General features: G+C 35.4%; 1 protein-coding gene across 2 annotated transcripts in view; it reads right to left on the reverse strand.

The window, feature by feature from the left end:
- Positions 1 to 12,568, reverse strand: part of pbx1a (pre-B-cell leukemia homeobox 1a) — an 83,439-nt gene that overhangs the window by 7,608 nt on the left and 63,263 nt on the right. For both annotated transcript variants that reach the window (XM_016502245.1, XM_016502246.1), the window contains exons 3-6: positions 4,015 to 4,259; positions 3,633 to 3,823; positions 2,582 to 2,717; positions 2,265 to 2,424 (exon numbers count right to left, since the gene is read on the reverse strand). In XM_016502245.1, coding sequence (XP_016357731.1) covers positions 2,265 to 2,424; positions 2,582 to 2,717; positions 3,633 to 3,823; positions 4,015 to 4,259 — 732 coding nt within the window. The remainder of the gene's footprint in view (positions 1 to 2,264; positions 2,425 to 2,581; positions 2,718 to 3,632; positions 3,824 to 4,014; positions 4,260 to 12,568) is intronic.

The raw sequence follows: 12,568 nt of genomic DNA on the forward strand, positions 1-12,568 counted from the left end.
GCGACCCCTAGAGGACGCAGTGTCTCGTTCCCTACTCAGGGAACCATGGTTACATAAGTAACCTGAGACGTTATAGTTCATTGATTCAATCCAAAAGTACCTAATATTTCTGTTTGCTAGGTATATTTATGCCTATTATAGGACTGTTCTGTTAGTTTAGCAGCATGCCAATGCCAAAATCTATTGGAATCAATTTAGGACTAGCCAGAAATATGGCCAGAAATATATTTTTTCAATATCATTTTATATCAATATTTATCACAAAATTAATTCCAAACCATTAATGGGGAACGAAATGCATTCCACATGTTTATCAGAATGCAAATATCATGTGTTTGTTCACAAGTAAATTTAACTTTTAATTGAGGGCCCTATGAAAACTGTCAATCAATACATTTTAAAAGGTAACCAACTGAAAATATAGCAAATCATTTACAACAAAACATTGCATTTTTATTTTTTTGTCAAATAAAGTGCTGGACAACAAACTTTGTATACTGTGAAATAAAACATGGATGAAAAAATATCATGGTTGTGTGATATTCCTTCAAAAATATTATTATTATTACTTAGAGACATACATTTTACTGTAGACTAGTAATATATTACTGTCATAATTTCTTCAAGTTAAACCAAACTTTTATTTTAGCAGATTGAGTTTCGACACACAACTGAACATCTAGATGTAGGCTAAATATGGAGAATTACTCAAAAGTTTATTATCGAAATTGTGAATTCATTTTTTTTTTCAATAAATATGTATTTATTTATCACCCAGACCTAAATAAATTGTCCATTCTAGTCTCCAGTGTGCTTCACATGAGAAGCACTATACTTTTTTAATGCTACAGAGCATAATAAATCAGTCCCTTTTCAGTTAGAATACTGTCTATATAGAAAGTAGACAGCAAGGCAGTTCGATAGGTTTAGGAACAGCCCTGCTGACCTGCCTAAGGTTGTTTACTCTTCAAAGCAGTTTTTTTTCAGCCTGGACATGCTGGGCTTTAGCTGGTTGGCCAGTTCTCAAATCCCTCTAAAACCATCAAAACAGACCTGTCTGACCATCTTGTCAAGGCTGGATGGCTAGCTAACTGCCCTAGGTAAGTTTAAGCTGTTTTGTTTTAGTAGGGAGAGTTATATTGTAGCTAAATGCCACAAATATACACATTAAGTCTTAAGATGCAGAAACATTTACTGTTTTTCAGCAAATTTTGAGTAGGTAAAACTTTGTCATTTCAATAGGAATTAATGCGTTCTTGAGAACGAAAAATTTCCCTATGTAGATTTCGCATCGGGTTGGTCACACAGAAAGCTGCTTTGTTTGGAAGTGACTTCACTTTTTTTAGTGATAAGCTAAAGGTGCGGTCACATTAGGTGAAAGTTTGCGGGCCAAATAGGTTCATTGTCAATAGTGTAGCAATGTATGAAGCATAGCTCACATTGAAGTCACTTCCAAACAAAGCAGCTACAATAGCTATTAGTTAATTTAATTAAGTGTTTCAGGAATAACAATGGGTGAAGAAGGCCCAAAACAGACTTTTATTAATTCTACAGTGACATCTAAGATGGACAGTACAGTTACACTGCCACAGCCAAGTCATTCAGGATGTGCTAATTCAGTCACAGAAGGAATCAAAGAATGCTATTTGTCTTTTAATGGAGGAGAACTCCCTAGATGCTTAAGAGAGAGCAGGGCTTAAGTTAATTTCCGCTTTAAAAGCCGCAGGGCACTAATCAAATGTACAAGGACCTCTAATCACTTCAAGGCTATATGACAAAAGGCTTGACCATCTCATCATAATGACATCCAGGAGGTCAACCAGACAACAGCAACCAAGCCGGTTAATAGCTTAGGTGCATTCACACCAGATAAAACAAAATATAATTTGAGTCAAACAACTATTTAAGTCAATATTAAATAAAAGCAGAGCACTGGTGAGTAAAAGCTGAATTATTGGTTGTGGAAAGAGAAAGTCTTATAAGAGCTATGCTGCAGGCCAAGATGCTGATGTAGATAAAGAAGAGGCAGATTTGGATGTCATAAAGAGAGGTATTATGGGAATGCTACAGTAAAAGGAGGACATTAAAGGCAGGCAATTGTTGAATATTCAAAACATTACCATGGTGAAGTACTTATTTGCCAGTTGATGACATTAAATTGGCTGCTTCTGCGCCACTAGCAGGGCTATATTCTAAAACTTACTAAAGACCAGTGAAAAACAAACACATCTGTTGTTTGTGTGTTGATTTATTGCAATGCTCACCGGCCGAATTTGGTGTGGAAGGTGAGTTGGCTTGGCTGCCGTGGGTGGAGACGTTGGTTGCGGTCGCGGCGGTTTTGGCGGCGTACATGTTGGCTTCTTCTTGGAATTTTCCAATATTTTTCTTGTATCTGATCCTCTTGTTTCCAAACCAGTTGGATACCTGAGAAGACAAGAATGAATGAATAAATCAGAAAGAACATAAATTCATTTCAACCTCAAGGTTATTTGAGAGCTGTTTAGTGTCTCTGGACCACTAATTTCTAAGCATTCATATGTATTCTGCGTCACTGTATGGGGTAAAGGTTGGTGTGTCTCACCTGTGAGACTGTAATGGAGCATTTCTTTCCCAGCTCCTCCTTGGCCTCCTCGCTGGGGTACGGGTTGCTGAGGTGGGAGTAGAAGTATTCATTCAGGATCTCTGTGGCCTGCTTATTAAAGTTTCTTCTTTTTCGTCTAATGGAAAATGACAGAACAGAGAGAAAGAGAGAAAATGAGAATGAGAACGAGAGAGTGAGAAAGGGAAAAAGCAAAGCCAGGAGCTACGGTGTTCATGAAGTCCTTCACATTTGAACCTGCTGTGTAAATACAGTTCCAAATAATGTTTGGACATTTCATTCACACTTAAAAATGTATGAATATAACAGAATTCCATTAAAATATCAAACTAATTGGCACTCTTTTTAATCAAAACATTTCATAAAATCATTGTTGGATTTCGAACATATAATACATACCATTCAATCGTTATATTTGTTTTCTTTCTTTCTTTTATTCAGCAAGAACACATTAAATTGATCAAGTGACAATAAATAAATTTTTCTATTTCAAATAAATGCCATTTCATTGAATTTTCTATTTATCAAAGAACCCCCCCACCCCCACACACAAAAAAGGTGAAGGTTTCCACAAAAATATTAAGCAGCACAACTGTTTCAACATGGATAATAATGTTTCTTGAGAACCAAATCAGCATATAAGAATAATTTCTGAAGGATCATGTGACACTGAAGAATAATGGCTGAAGCTTTGACACCATAGGAATAAATTACTTTTTCAATATATTAAGACAGATGTTATTTTAAATGTTAATAATATTTCACAGTGTTACTGTTTTTGCTGTATTTTTGATCAGATAAAAGTCTTTAACAGATTTCTTTCAAAAACATCAAATCTTACAGACCCCAAACATTTGAACCATAGTGTATATACTGTATTTGGAAACTTTACTAAAAAAATAATCTTGGTTAAATTTTTGGTGCATTGGGTGGTCTGATATTTTACTAATTTGTCTTTTTACTTAATGTTTACTATGAAATTAGATAGAGACATATTAGATGTAGTATTAGATACACATACTCTTATACAGACCTGGCATCTAGGAAGCGGGAGCGCAGGATCATGACCGCCTCGCAGGTGCTCTGTTTGAGCTGCATCTGGATGGAGCTGAACTTGCGATGGATGATGCCCACCATGCGCTCGATCTCTTTAGGGGAGATGGGCCGAGTGCGAGACTGCTCCCTCAGCAGGTTCATCACATGGGTGGTGAACTCATTACAAGCCTGAACATGCACAGAGGGGCGACACATGCATCAATCTCTGTGCATGTAAACATAACTACAGGAGCTGCTCAAATATCCTATCCTGAGGACTTTTTGGTGTGCTAGGCCTACAACATTTTGTTTCAAAACATTTTAGTTTACAGAGGTCAGATCTAGGAGTCTTTTCTGGAGACCAAACACTGTTTGCTCACCTGCTCATACTTCTCCAGTTCTGTATGGTAGATCTGACGGATCTGGGACAGCTTGGCCCGGTAGTCTGAGTGTTCGACTGAGTTATCGGACCCGCCGCCGCCTGCCGCAGCAGCTGCGGCCGCAGCTGCAGCCGAACCGCCTCCTTTCTCAGGTCCGGAAACACCCTCGGCTAGCAGCATGTTGTCCAATCGCATGAGTTGAGCGTCTGGTGGCTCCTCCTCCTGAGCTCCACGGATACTGAGTACTGTCAAGAAAGGAAGAGAGAATAAACACTTGAGTAATTTTGTAGGTTCAACTGGAAATCCTGAAAGTTTTCAGACATATTATGCTGTCTTTGACTATGTAGTAGGTCATTTCTGTTTAACTGCATACTCGGAATAATATTTCTAATATTAGTTAAGCTAAGAACTGCAATGTCTCAATATGACACTTAAAAATGAGAAGCATATATATATATATATATATATATATATAATTTATCATTTGAGTGACCTCCATAAAAGTCAAGTTAAAGTAAATGTCTGTAATAAAATTAACATAATAACATCACATTGTCTCCTTATGAGACGTTACATAGCTTGAGAAGTAATATATGACCTTAATTTTAATTGCTCTCTTCTTTGTGATAAAAATGTGGAACTATACACTGATCTTGGCAGGGTATGAGATCATAAAACCATAATTTCATTGATTTGCACGATAATTTACAATAAAGTATTATATCTACTCATTTTTAGTTCTTGATCTTGTGATATTTACCCACTAAAGAGTAAAAGCATAAAATTATTATTTAAAACATTAAACTAAACAATTACTAAGATATACTGTAGAAATGTCAGAGAAATGCTTGTTTTTTCCTTATCTGCTCTCTATCCACTGATTATTTTCATAGTCGTTCAACTGTCAGGATCTCTGGAAACTTTCCTTTTTTCAACTTAAGTTAATATATAGATTAAGTTTATATTCCACGAAACTCTGCTCTTTGATTTTAGGACTGTACATATATATCACTGTTTATATTGACTGTGTTACAGAGGTGCTTTAAACATCTACCTTACTGCAAAGTTTAGCTCCGATGCTGCTCTGATATACATGTACTGTTCAAACACCCTGTTCACCTGATTTAAATGTAAAATAGGGTAAAAATGATTTAGTAAAATGTGTTAAACAGAGCTAAGAGTACCACTCTCTTACTGGTAGCAGAAAGTATTATCAAATTAGCAGGAAACAAACATGCAAATTGTAGAGGATGTTTAAGATTCTGTGTGGGGTTGGTTATTACAACACTATGAAGGAAAAGAAGATTATATAAGGACTCTCAAAGGAGTTTTGTCTGTTTGTGCAGTGTTATTAGAACATTATAAACTGTTGTTCCTTCGTGTGCCACTAGATGTCTCTCCTTCTGTTCTGTTCAGTGAAGGCAGACTGACGGCAGACAGCACCCGCAGCAGCCATTCTACCAGTAACAAAGAGCACACAAATCCAGATTTACTAAGAATTTGACAAACAAGCAGCCATACATTTCTGTAGAAGATCCACAGCGATAACAGAAGAGATAAATGTTAATGCAAATAAAACCAATACTCACTATATAAAGCAACGATTTGTTTTGGTTACAATTACAGTGGATGTCAAGTAGTATCCAAACATATCAGTATTGCTTATTATAGTAAAAATGTTCGATAAAAATATTTACATTTCAAAAATCTGGGTTCAGTAAATATGTTATTTTAAAGAAATTAATATCTGTATTTAGCAAAGATGCATTAAATTTATCAAAAGTGACAGTAAAGACATTTATAATATTTCACAATATTAATGTTTTTACTGTATTTTTGATCAAATAAATGTCCCTTGGTGGGAAAAAAAAACTAAATTATTACCAAGAGACCAATTACTATACCAATCTGTGTAAATACAGGTTGTAACACTCCAAACAAAAGATACAGGAAGAGCTTTCCTCCCCTTTTAATAGTTAGAGTCATTTTATTCCGCTATTCCAACTATATGGTGTTATATGATTAGTTATAGTTCTTTTTTTATTATTTGCATTAAGCGTTATTTTTTCCCTTTGTGTTCTCCAACCCAAACAGAAGAGACAGAAGAGCCCACCACCAGTTAAAAGCTGCTGATATAACTGTAACACATATGGCTTATTACATATGTAAACCTGCAAAAACAATCAATGTCTACCGCAGTAGACGCAATGCAAATGTTCCTGTGACATCATTCTGAAGATGACAGCAGAGGGTAAGGCAACCAGCATGCTGCAATCAGTTTCTACAACCCCGAACCCAATCAGCCCAGCCTCTTCCAGTCAGCTCACTCCCACTGCAAATGCCAGGGGCTGTCAGAGGCCTCTAGAGGTCAAGAGTTGAGGGCATGGGTTGAGGGACACCGGTGAGGTCAGATTTCTCTAGAGACTCCCAGCAGTACAGCGAACATCCTGCTTCTTTAGCGCATCCTTTGGTGCACGTGTGCAAAGTGTGTTTCGCAAAGTGATTTTCGTAACACCGTCATCCTAAACTCCTCGCTTCTACTCTTTGACGATGACTTCAAGCCTTGCTCTGTTTTCAAAAAACTCTGACTGTCCAATTTCAGGCTCGTCTCAACTGTCTGCCCACCCAACTATTTCACAGCGAATAAAAAACACAAGTGTATATCAATAGCTGAGGAGCAGATCATTCTCTCTTTCTGTCTTTCTTTGGTTTCTTCCTTCTGTCTCTGTCTGTAGGGGAAGATGGGGTAAGACGACCTCTTTAAAAACAATGTGTTTTGACTGATATAGTAATATTTCCCTGTAAATTGTAACATTTTAGTTTAACGTGTAAAATAATAATGTATCATCATCCATCATATCATTAGGGGGAAAATAGATAAACATTTGCTATTATAGTTGTTGCAGCCCCATTACTGGCATAAAATGACCCGCAAATGTTATTAAAGGGGTCATATGATGCTGCTAAAAAGAACATTATTTTCACAACGAATCACACAGCGTCTTCATGACACGGCTGCAGCGTCAACAAAACTACAGTGAGACTAAAAGTTACGCCTTCTTTCTTTGCGTGAACATTTGGGCGGCGTTATGCAAATCTTCCCACATAGTGAGGCATATATGTGGGGGCGTGTTAGAACGAGCCGTTTTAGGTAGGTGTGGCTGACTCTGAACTTTTATAAAGAATATCTCTTTGGATTTGAGACTTTAGTCTTTGCAACTTTACAGATCTTCTTTATGCACCAAGAGCTTGTAACACTCCAAAGAGAAAGGAAAAATTGAAATCGCATCATATGACCCCTTTAAAATTGGTCTTTGAGTGTGTAAAATACTAAATTAAATATTATATTATTTCTATTATTTAAATAATTTCTAAAATCATCGTATGCCTCTTATTTTGCAGTTAATTTGGATGAACAATAACAAAAAAGAAAAAAGGATGTCACAGTAATAAATAACATATGTGACCCTGGACCACAAAACCAGTCATAAGGGTCAATATTTTGAAAATGAGATTTATACATAATCTGAAACATGAATAAAAAGCATTCCATTGATGTATGGTTTGTTAGGATAGGACAATATTTGGCTGAGATACAACTATTTGAAAATCTGGAATCTGAGGGTGCGAAAAAAAGGTGTCCAAATTAAGTTCTTAGCAACGCATATTACTAATCAAAAAGTTTTGATATATTTATGGTAGGACATTTACAAAATATCTTCATTGAACATGATCTTTACTTGATATCCTAATGAATTCCTTTCATTTGCAAGATAATAATAATAACATAGATGTTTGAAATAATTGGGGGTGGGGAACTATAATCACAATAACAACAACATGCCATGGTGGCCTTCTGCATATTTCTGAGGCTCCAAAGGCCAACAAACAAATAAATGTCTGTTTCCAACTAAAATATAAATATTAAATAAAAAATCACATTACTACTGTGAAAAAATGAGATCCTTTAACCTCAATAATCAATACAAATGTTCATTTTCTGATGACATGTCAACATTTATATGAGCATAAGCATTCAATTAATGTGTTCAGATGAAATTGAATGTCAAGAAGAAAATTAAAGGTGTGTGTGTGTGTGTGGGAGGGGGATGTTACATGTTAACCCATTTTACCCTATCTTTCTCTTTCTTGTTTTCTCTCTCACCTCTTCCTTCTTCTTTTTTTTTTTTTGTGCGTGTGCTATTTAGCTTCATGAACGGCACAGTTTTTAGAATGGTCTCTAATGGACCATTTCACTTTTGGAGGCTTTTCAGATGTGACTTCTGCTCAGACAAGTCTTAATTTCACCCTCCCAGCAGTCGCTTTCCTGAGCATTTCACTTTTCACAGCTGATTTGCCAATCTAGAACCCACGCACCTGATAGCAAGACCTAATTTCACTCTCTTCACTTCTACAACAAGGCCAAGCGGGTCTGGTATCCCCCGTGATAATCCCCAGAAAAACTCACATCTTCCTCATGTTTGTTAAATTGTAATCTTTTTAAAATGTATGCTCGATCACGAGGTTGCAGAGTCTTGTAATCCTCCTTTGGAGCAATAAAAAAGTCTTTCGTTTAGGTGAAACAAGGCACTAATGCAGTCAGGGGCTTCGAGCTAGGTTTAGTCAGGGGGGTTTATCTTTTCAGTGTCTAAACCAAGGCTGGTATCAACTTCAGGGAATTAAGTTGGAAGTCAAAGAGTGGAATGGATTACTGTTGAGACAGGAGGATTTGGTCTGATTTTGTATCAGAAAGACAGACATATGGCACACAGCAGACTCGTGGCTCTTTAGTTCTCTCAAAACCGACTTGGAGTAGAACATGTGAACATTTTTTTCCACAATGTTCAGCGTTTTTAAAAGTCAAGCTACCATTAAAACAAATGCATTAAATAAGCAATAAGGTATGTCTCTACATTGTAAAAATGTACCAAAGGCCACTGTTAGGCTAAGATGACCAGAAATAACTATTTTAATGGGGGCAGTTCTCTTTTTTTTTAGAAAATGTGTTCAAAACAGCTTGCAAAGTAAAAAAAAAAAAATCTAATATGCAAGATATTGCACACACCTGTTCATTATATTCTCGCATAGTTTGTAACTTAAATTTCATCTTAATTATCAATTAAATAAGACAATAAATGTCACTGAACAGATGACAATTAAAATTGATTGACTTTATTGCAGTGTCCAAAGTTCATTCCAAAGAGGCTGTTATATCATAATGATGACAGAAGTACAAAAATCTGGATTTATTCCCCCTTTTTAAATCAAAATTTACAATATCTTGAAAATTTTCAGTACTGTATAGTCTTTCATGACTACATATTAATACACAGCAGTGCCTTGATAAAGCAGTGAATTTATAAATTGGTTACTGCAAATATATATTTGGACATACACCACCACTGAAAAGTCTGGGGTTGGTAAAAATGGTAATATTGTGAAATATTATTACAATTTAAAAAGGCTTTTCTATTTATTCTATTATTGTCTATTACATTTTAAAATGTAATTTATTTCTGTGAATTTGGGGCAGCCTTCAGAAATCATTCTAATATGCTGATTTGGTGCTAAAGAAACTTTTCTTAATATTATTAACATCAAAAAACATGTGCTGTTTAATATATTTTGTGGAAAAAAATATTTAAAAAAAATACTTTTTTTTTTAGGATTATTTGATGCATAGGAAGTTCAAAAGAACAGCATTTGAAATCTTTTTTAACACATACATGATTTTATTGTCACTTTTGATCAATGTAATGCATTCTTACTGACCCCACATTTTTAAATTGAACTTTTATTTAAATTCACAGTCTGTATTTTTTGCAGTGATTGCATTTTTATATTTTACCTTGTTTTTTTGTTTTGTTTTGTTTTTTAAGTATGATCCAAAAAAGTATCTTTTAAAAGAAACCTCTGGGCATTGAAGGACATTGATTTTTGTATTCACAAGAAAGCAACAATGTAGTCAGCTTCAAAGTTAAAATGCATCCAAAAATGAGCAATCTGCATGTTTAAAATCTCTTGCTTTTTGCATCTTTGCTAAGTATTAATTTCTTTCAAAAGAAAAAAAAAATCTTACTCCAAACCTTTGACTAAATTCAGGTTGTGTAAATTCATTATTTTACTAAGCCAATTAATTTACTTCCTTCTACTAGACACTAGACTAGAGGATCTAACCACACATACCAGGTGAGTCAGTGAGGAGAAGTTTATTTGTTTATAAATTAGAATATTACTGTGCTGTGGCTAGCATGACAATATAAAGCCAGAGATGAAGTAATCGTCCTTCTCTGGCATGTTTTAATTGAACGGTGACAGAAGACAAATCCCACCTCTCTCTACTCATCTATAATTAATCTGTGAATGGAGGAGGCCCTATCAGTGACATTACATTGTATTAATAGCACCGGAACGAATGCACACACACACACACACACACACAAGATACACTGTAATTTACGGATGACAGAGGAACCTTCTGATACTACGGTCTTACTGTGAAAGCCTCTTAGAAACCACTTCATTTTGTCATTTGGCGTTTACACTAACACAACCACCATCCCATAAAAACTAGAGAGAGACACAACCACAAAGCCAGCCAGTCAAAACAAAAAAGAAAGGAAAAGCAGCAAATGCAAACAAGCCGCCCCGGCACTGCTTTATTTTCATACAGTGGTACTGCCCAGCCCCCTCCCTGCGTGGCCTCAACTCCCTGTGAGCGTCTTAAATGAAAGCATGTTTAATTAATGATGTTGAAGTATTCTGTCACAATTAGGAAGATGTATGGTCAAACAAGGCGCTTGTGATGGCCCTGACAAGGATGATGAAAGTTTGCCTTCCTGGACTGGCACTGGCAGCCAGCACTGGGCCCTGGAGCCTCTCCAGATGCAGTCAATGCGGTAACCTGAGACTTGAGATCTCCAAACAGACTCATGCCGTCAGCCAACAAGCATCTAATGCACCTCACTACATCACACACTTTACTGGTGCTTCACACACGCCTGGAGAGAATATAAAGTAAAACGATAGAGGTACACCTTCTAAAAAAGATCAGAGTTGATTTTTCATGCATTTGAAAGACAATTTACATTCAATTTTAGGCAAGTTTTATGATAAATCCTAACAAAAAATTACCATTGCAACCATAATGTTGGCCTTATGCCTTAATTACTAACAGGGATGCACTGATATAAATATTATTGGCTAAAAGCAATTTCTATTGTTAATTTTTAAATAAATAAATTTTTCATGAATTTAATTTCATGTATTATTTAAAAAAACAATGTTGTTTCATATTATTTTATTTTATTTTAATTTATTGTTTTGTTTTGTTTTGTTTCGTTTTTCCCCGGGCATAAAGGTCTAACCAATTTGATAGTTCAACAAAACTAATATCGCCTAATATAAAAATGCTGACAAATAAATTTTGCATCAATGATTCCATTTTTAACTGCAGAACTAGAATAATTTAATTTTATATTTTATATGTCTAATTGCAATTTTATATTTTATTTATATTGGCAGTGGCTAACACTAAGAAATAAAAACTCTTGAAAGCATTAAAATGTTATACTTGTACTGATTTTTTTATTATTAAATATTAAATTAAATATATGAAACACATACTGTATATCACAATTTACTGTTGCTTTGGTATTTCAGTAAATAAGAATAATGGTGTATAATTTTAGTAGTGTATTATGCTGCATAGCAAAGATCATAAAAAGCATCAAAGCTTTGTAAATCTCTGGAACCATCTATTCCGTTTTTCTCTATTGTTGAATTTCTTTCTCTTGTCTGTGTCATGGTGGGCCTGTCACCAACTTGTCCATGAGACCAAAAGAGGGACAGTGACATGCTAATGTAACATTGCCGTCATTCATTACACAGCCTGAATACAGTGAGAGAGAAAGAGAGTGAGGCAGAGAGACTATCTGTGATATAGGCAGCATAATAATAACATCCACAGCCATTCAGCACAGCTCTGTGTTCTTCACTCTTTGTCTGTGCTGTAGAGACTCTGAATATGTTTTGCTGATCTACTGCATTCTGTGTTACTGCCATCATGCTGAAAATCTCGTCCCACTACAGAAATAAAACATATCTCGCTGGTCCTGTATGAAACATTTACTCATGTTTTGGTTTAGAGTAATATCAACACAGTCTTATGCAAGTCAAGTGTCAAGTTAGGTTTATACTATGGGGCTGTTGAATGCTTGAATCTGGTTGACAAACATTCTAAGGTGTGAAATTATTTGCAGGGAAACGCACGGCTAAAGTAGTTCCAGGCAGGACTTGACTGCATTACATGTCCATATCACTTCGCCAAATTATTTCAGTTATTTTAAAGGTCCTTATAACTAACAACAACAAAAGAACCAAAACCCACAATGACACTACACTGACTGAGCAAATAAATATACTGAACAACAAGATAAAACAAATTATTTTAATGTTTTGCCACAAAATTACGTTTTATTATTATGTACGGAAAGCACATACTCTCTTTCCCTTAGAAATGCACACACACACACACACACAAAGTATACACATA

The sequence above is a fragment of the Sinocyclocheilus anshuiensis genome, unplaced genomic scaffold, assembly GCF_001515605.1.
Source record: "Sinocyclocheilus anshuiensis isolate Anshui unplaced genomic scaffold, SAMN03320099.WGS_v1.1 scaffold718, whole genome shotgun sequence".
NCBI classification, from domain to species: Eukaryota; Metazoa; Chordata; class Actinopteri; order Cypriniformes; family Cyprinidae; genus Sinocyclocheilus; species Sinocyclocheilus anshuiensis.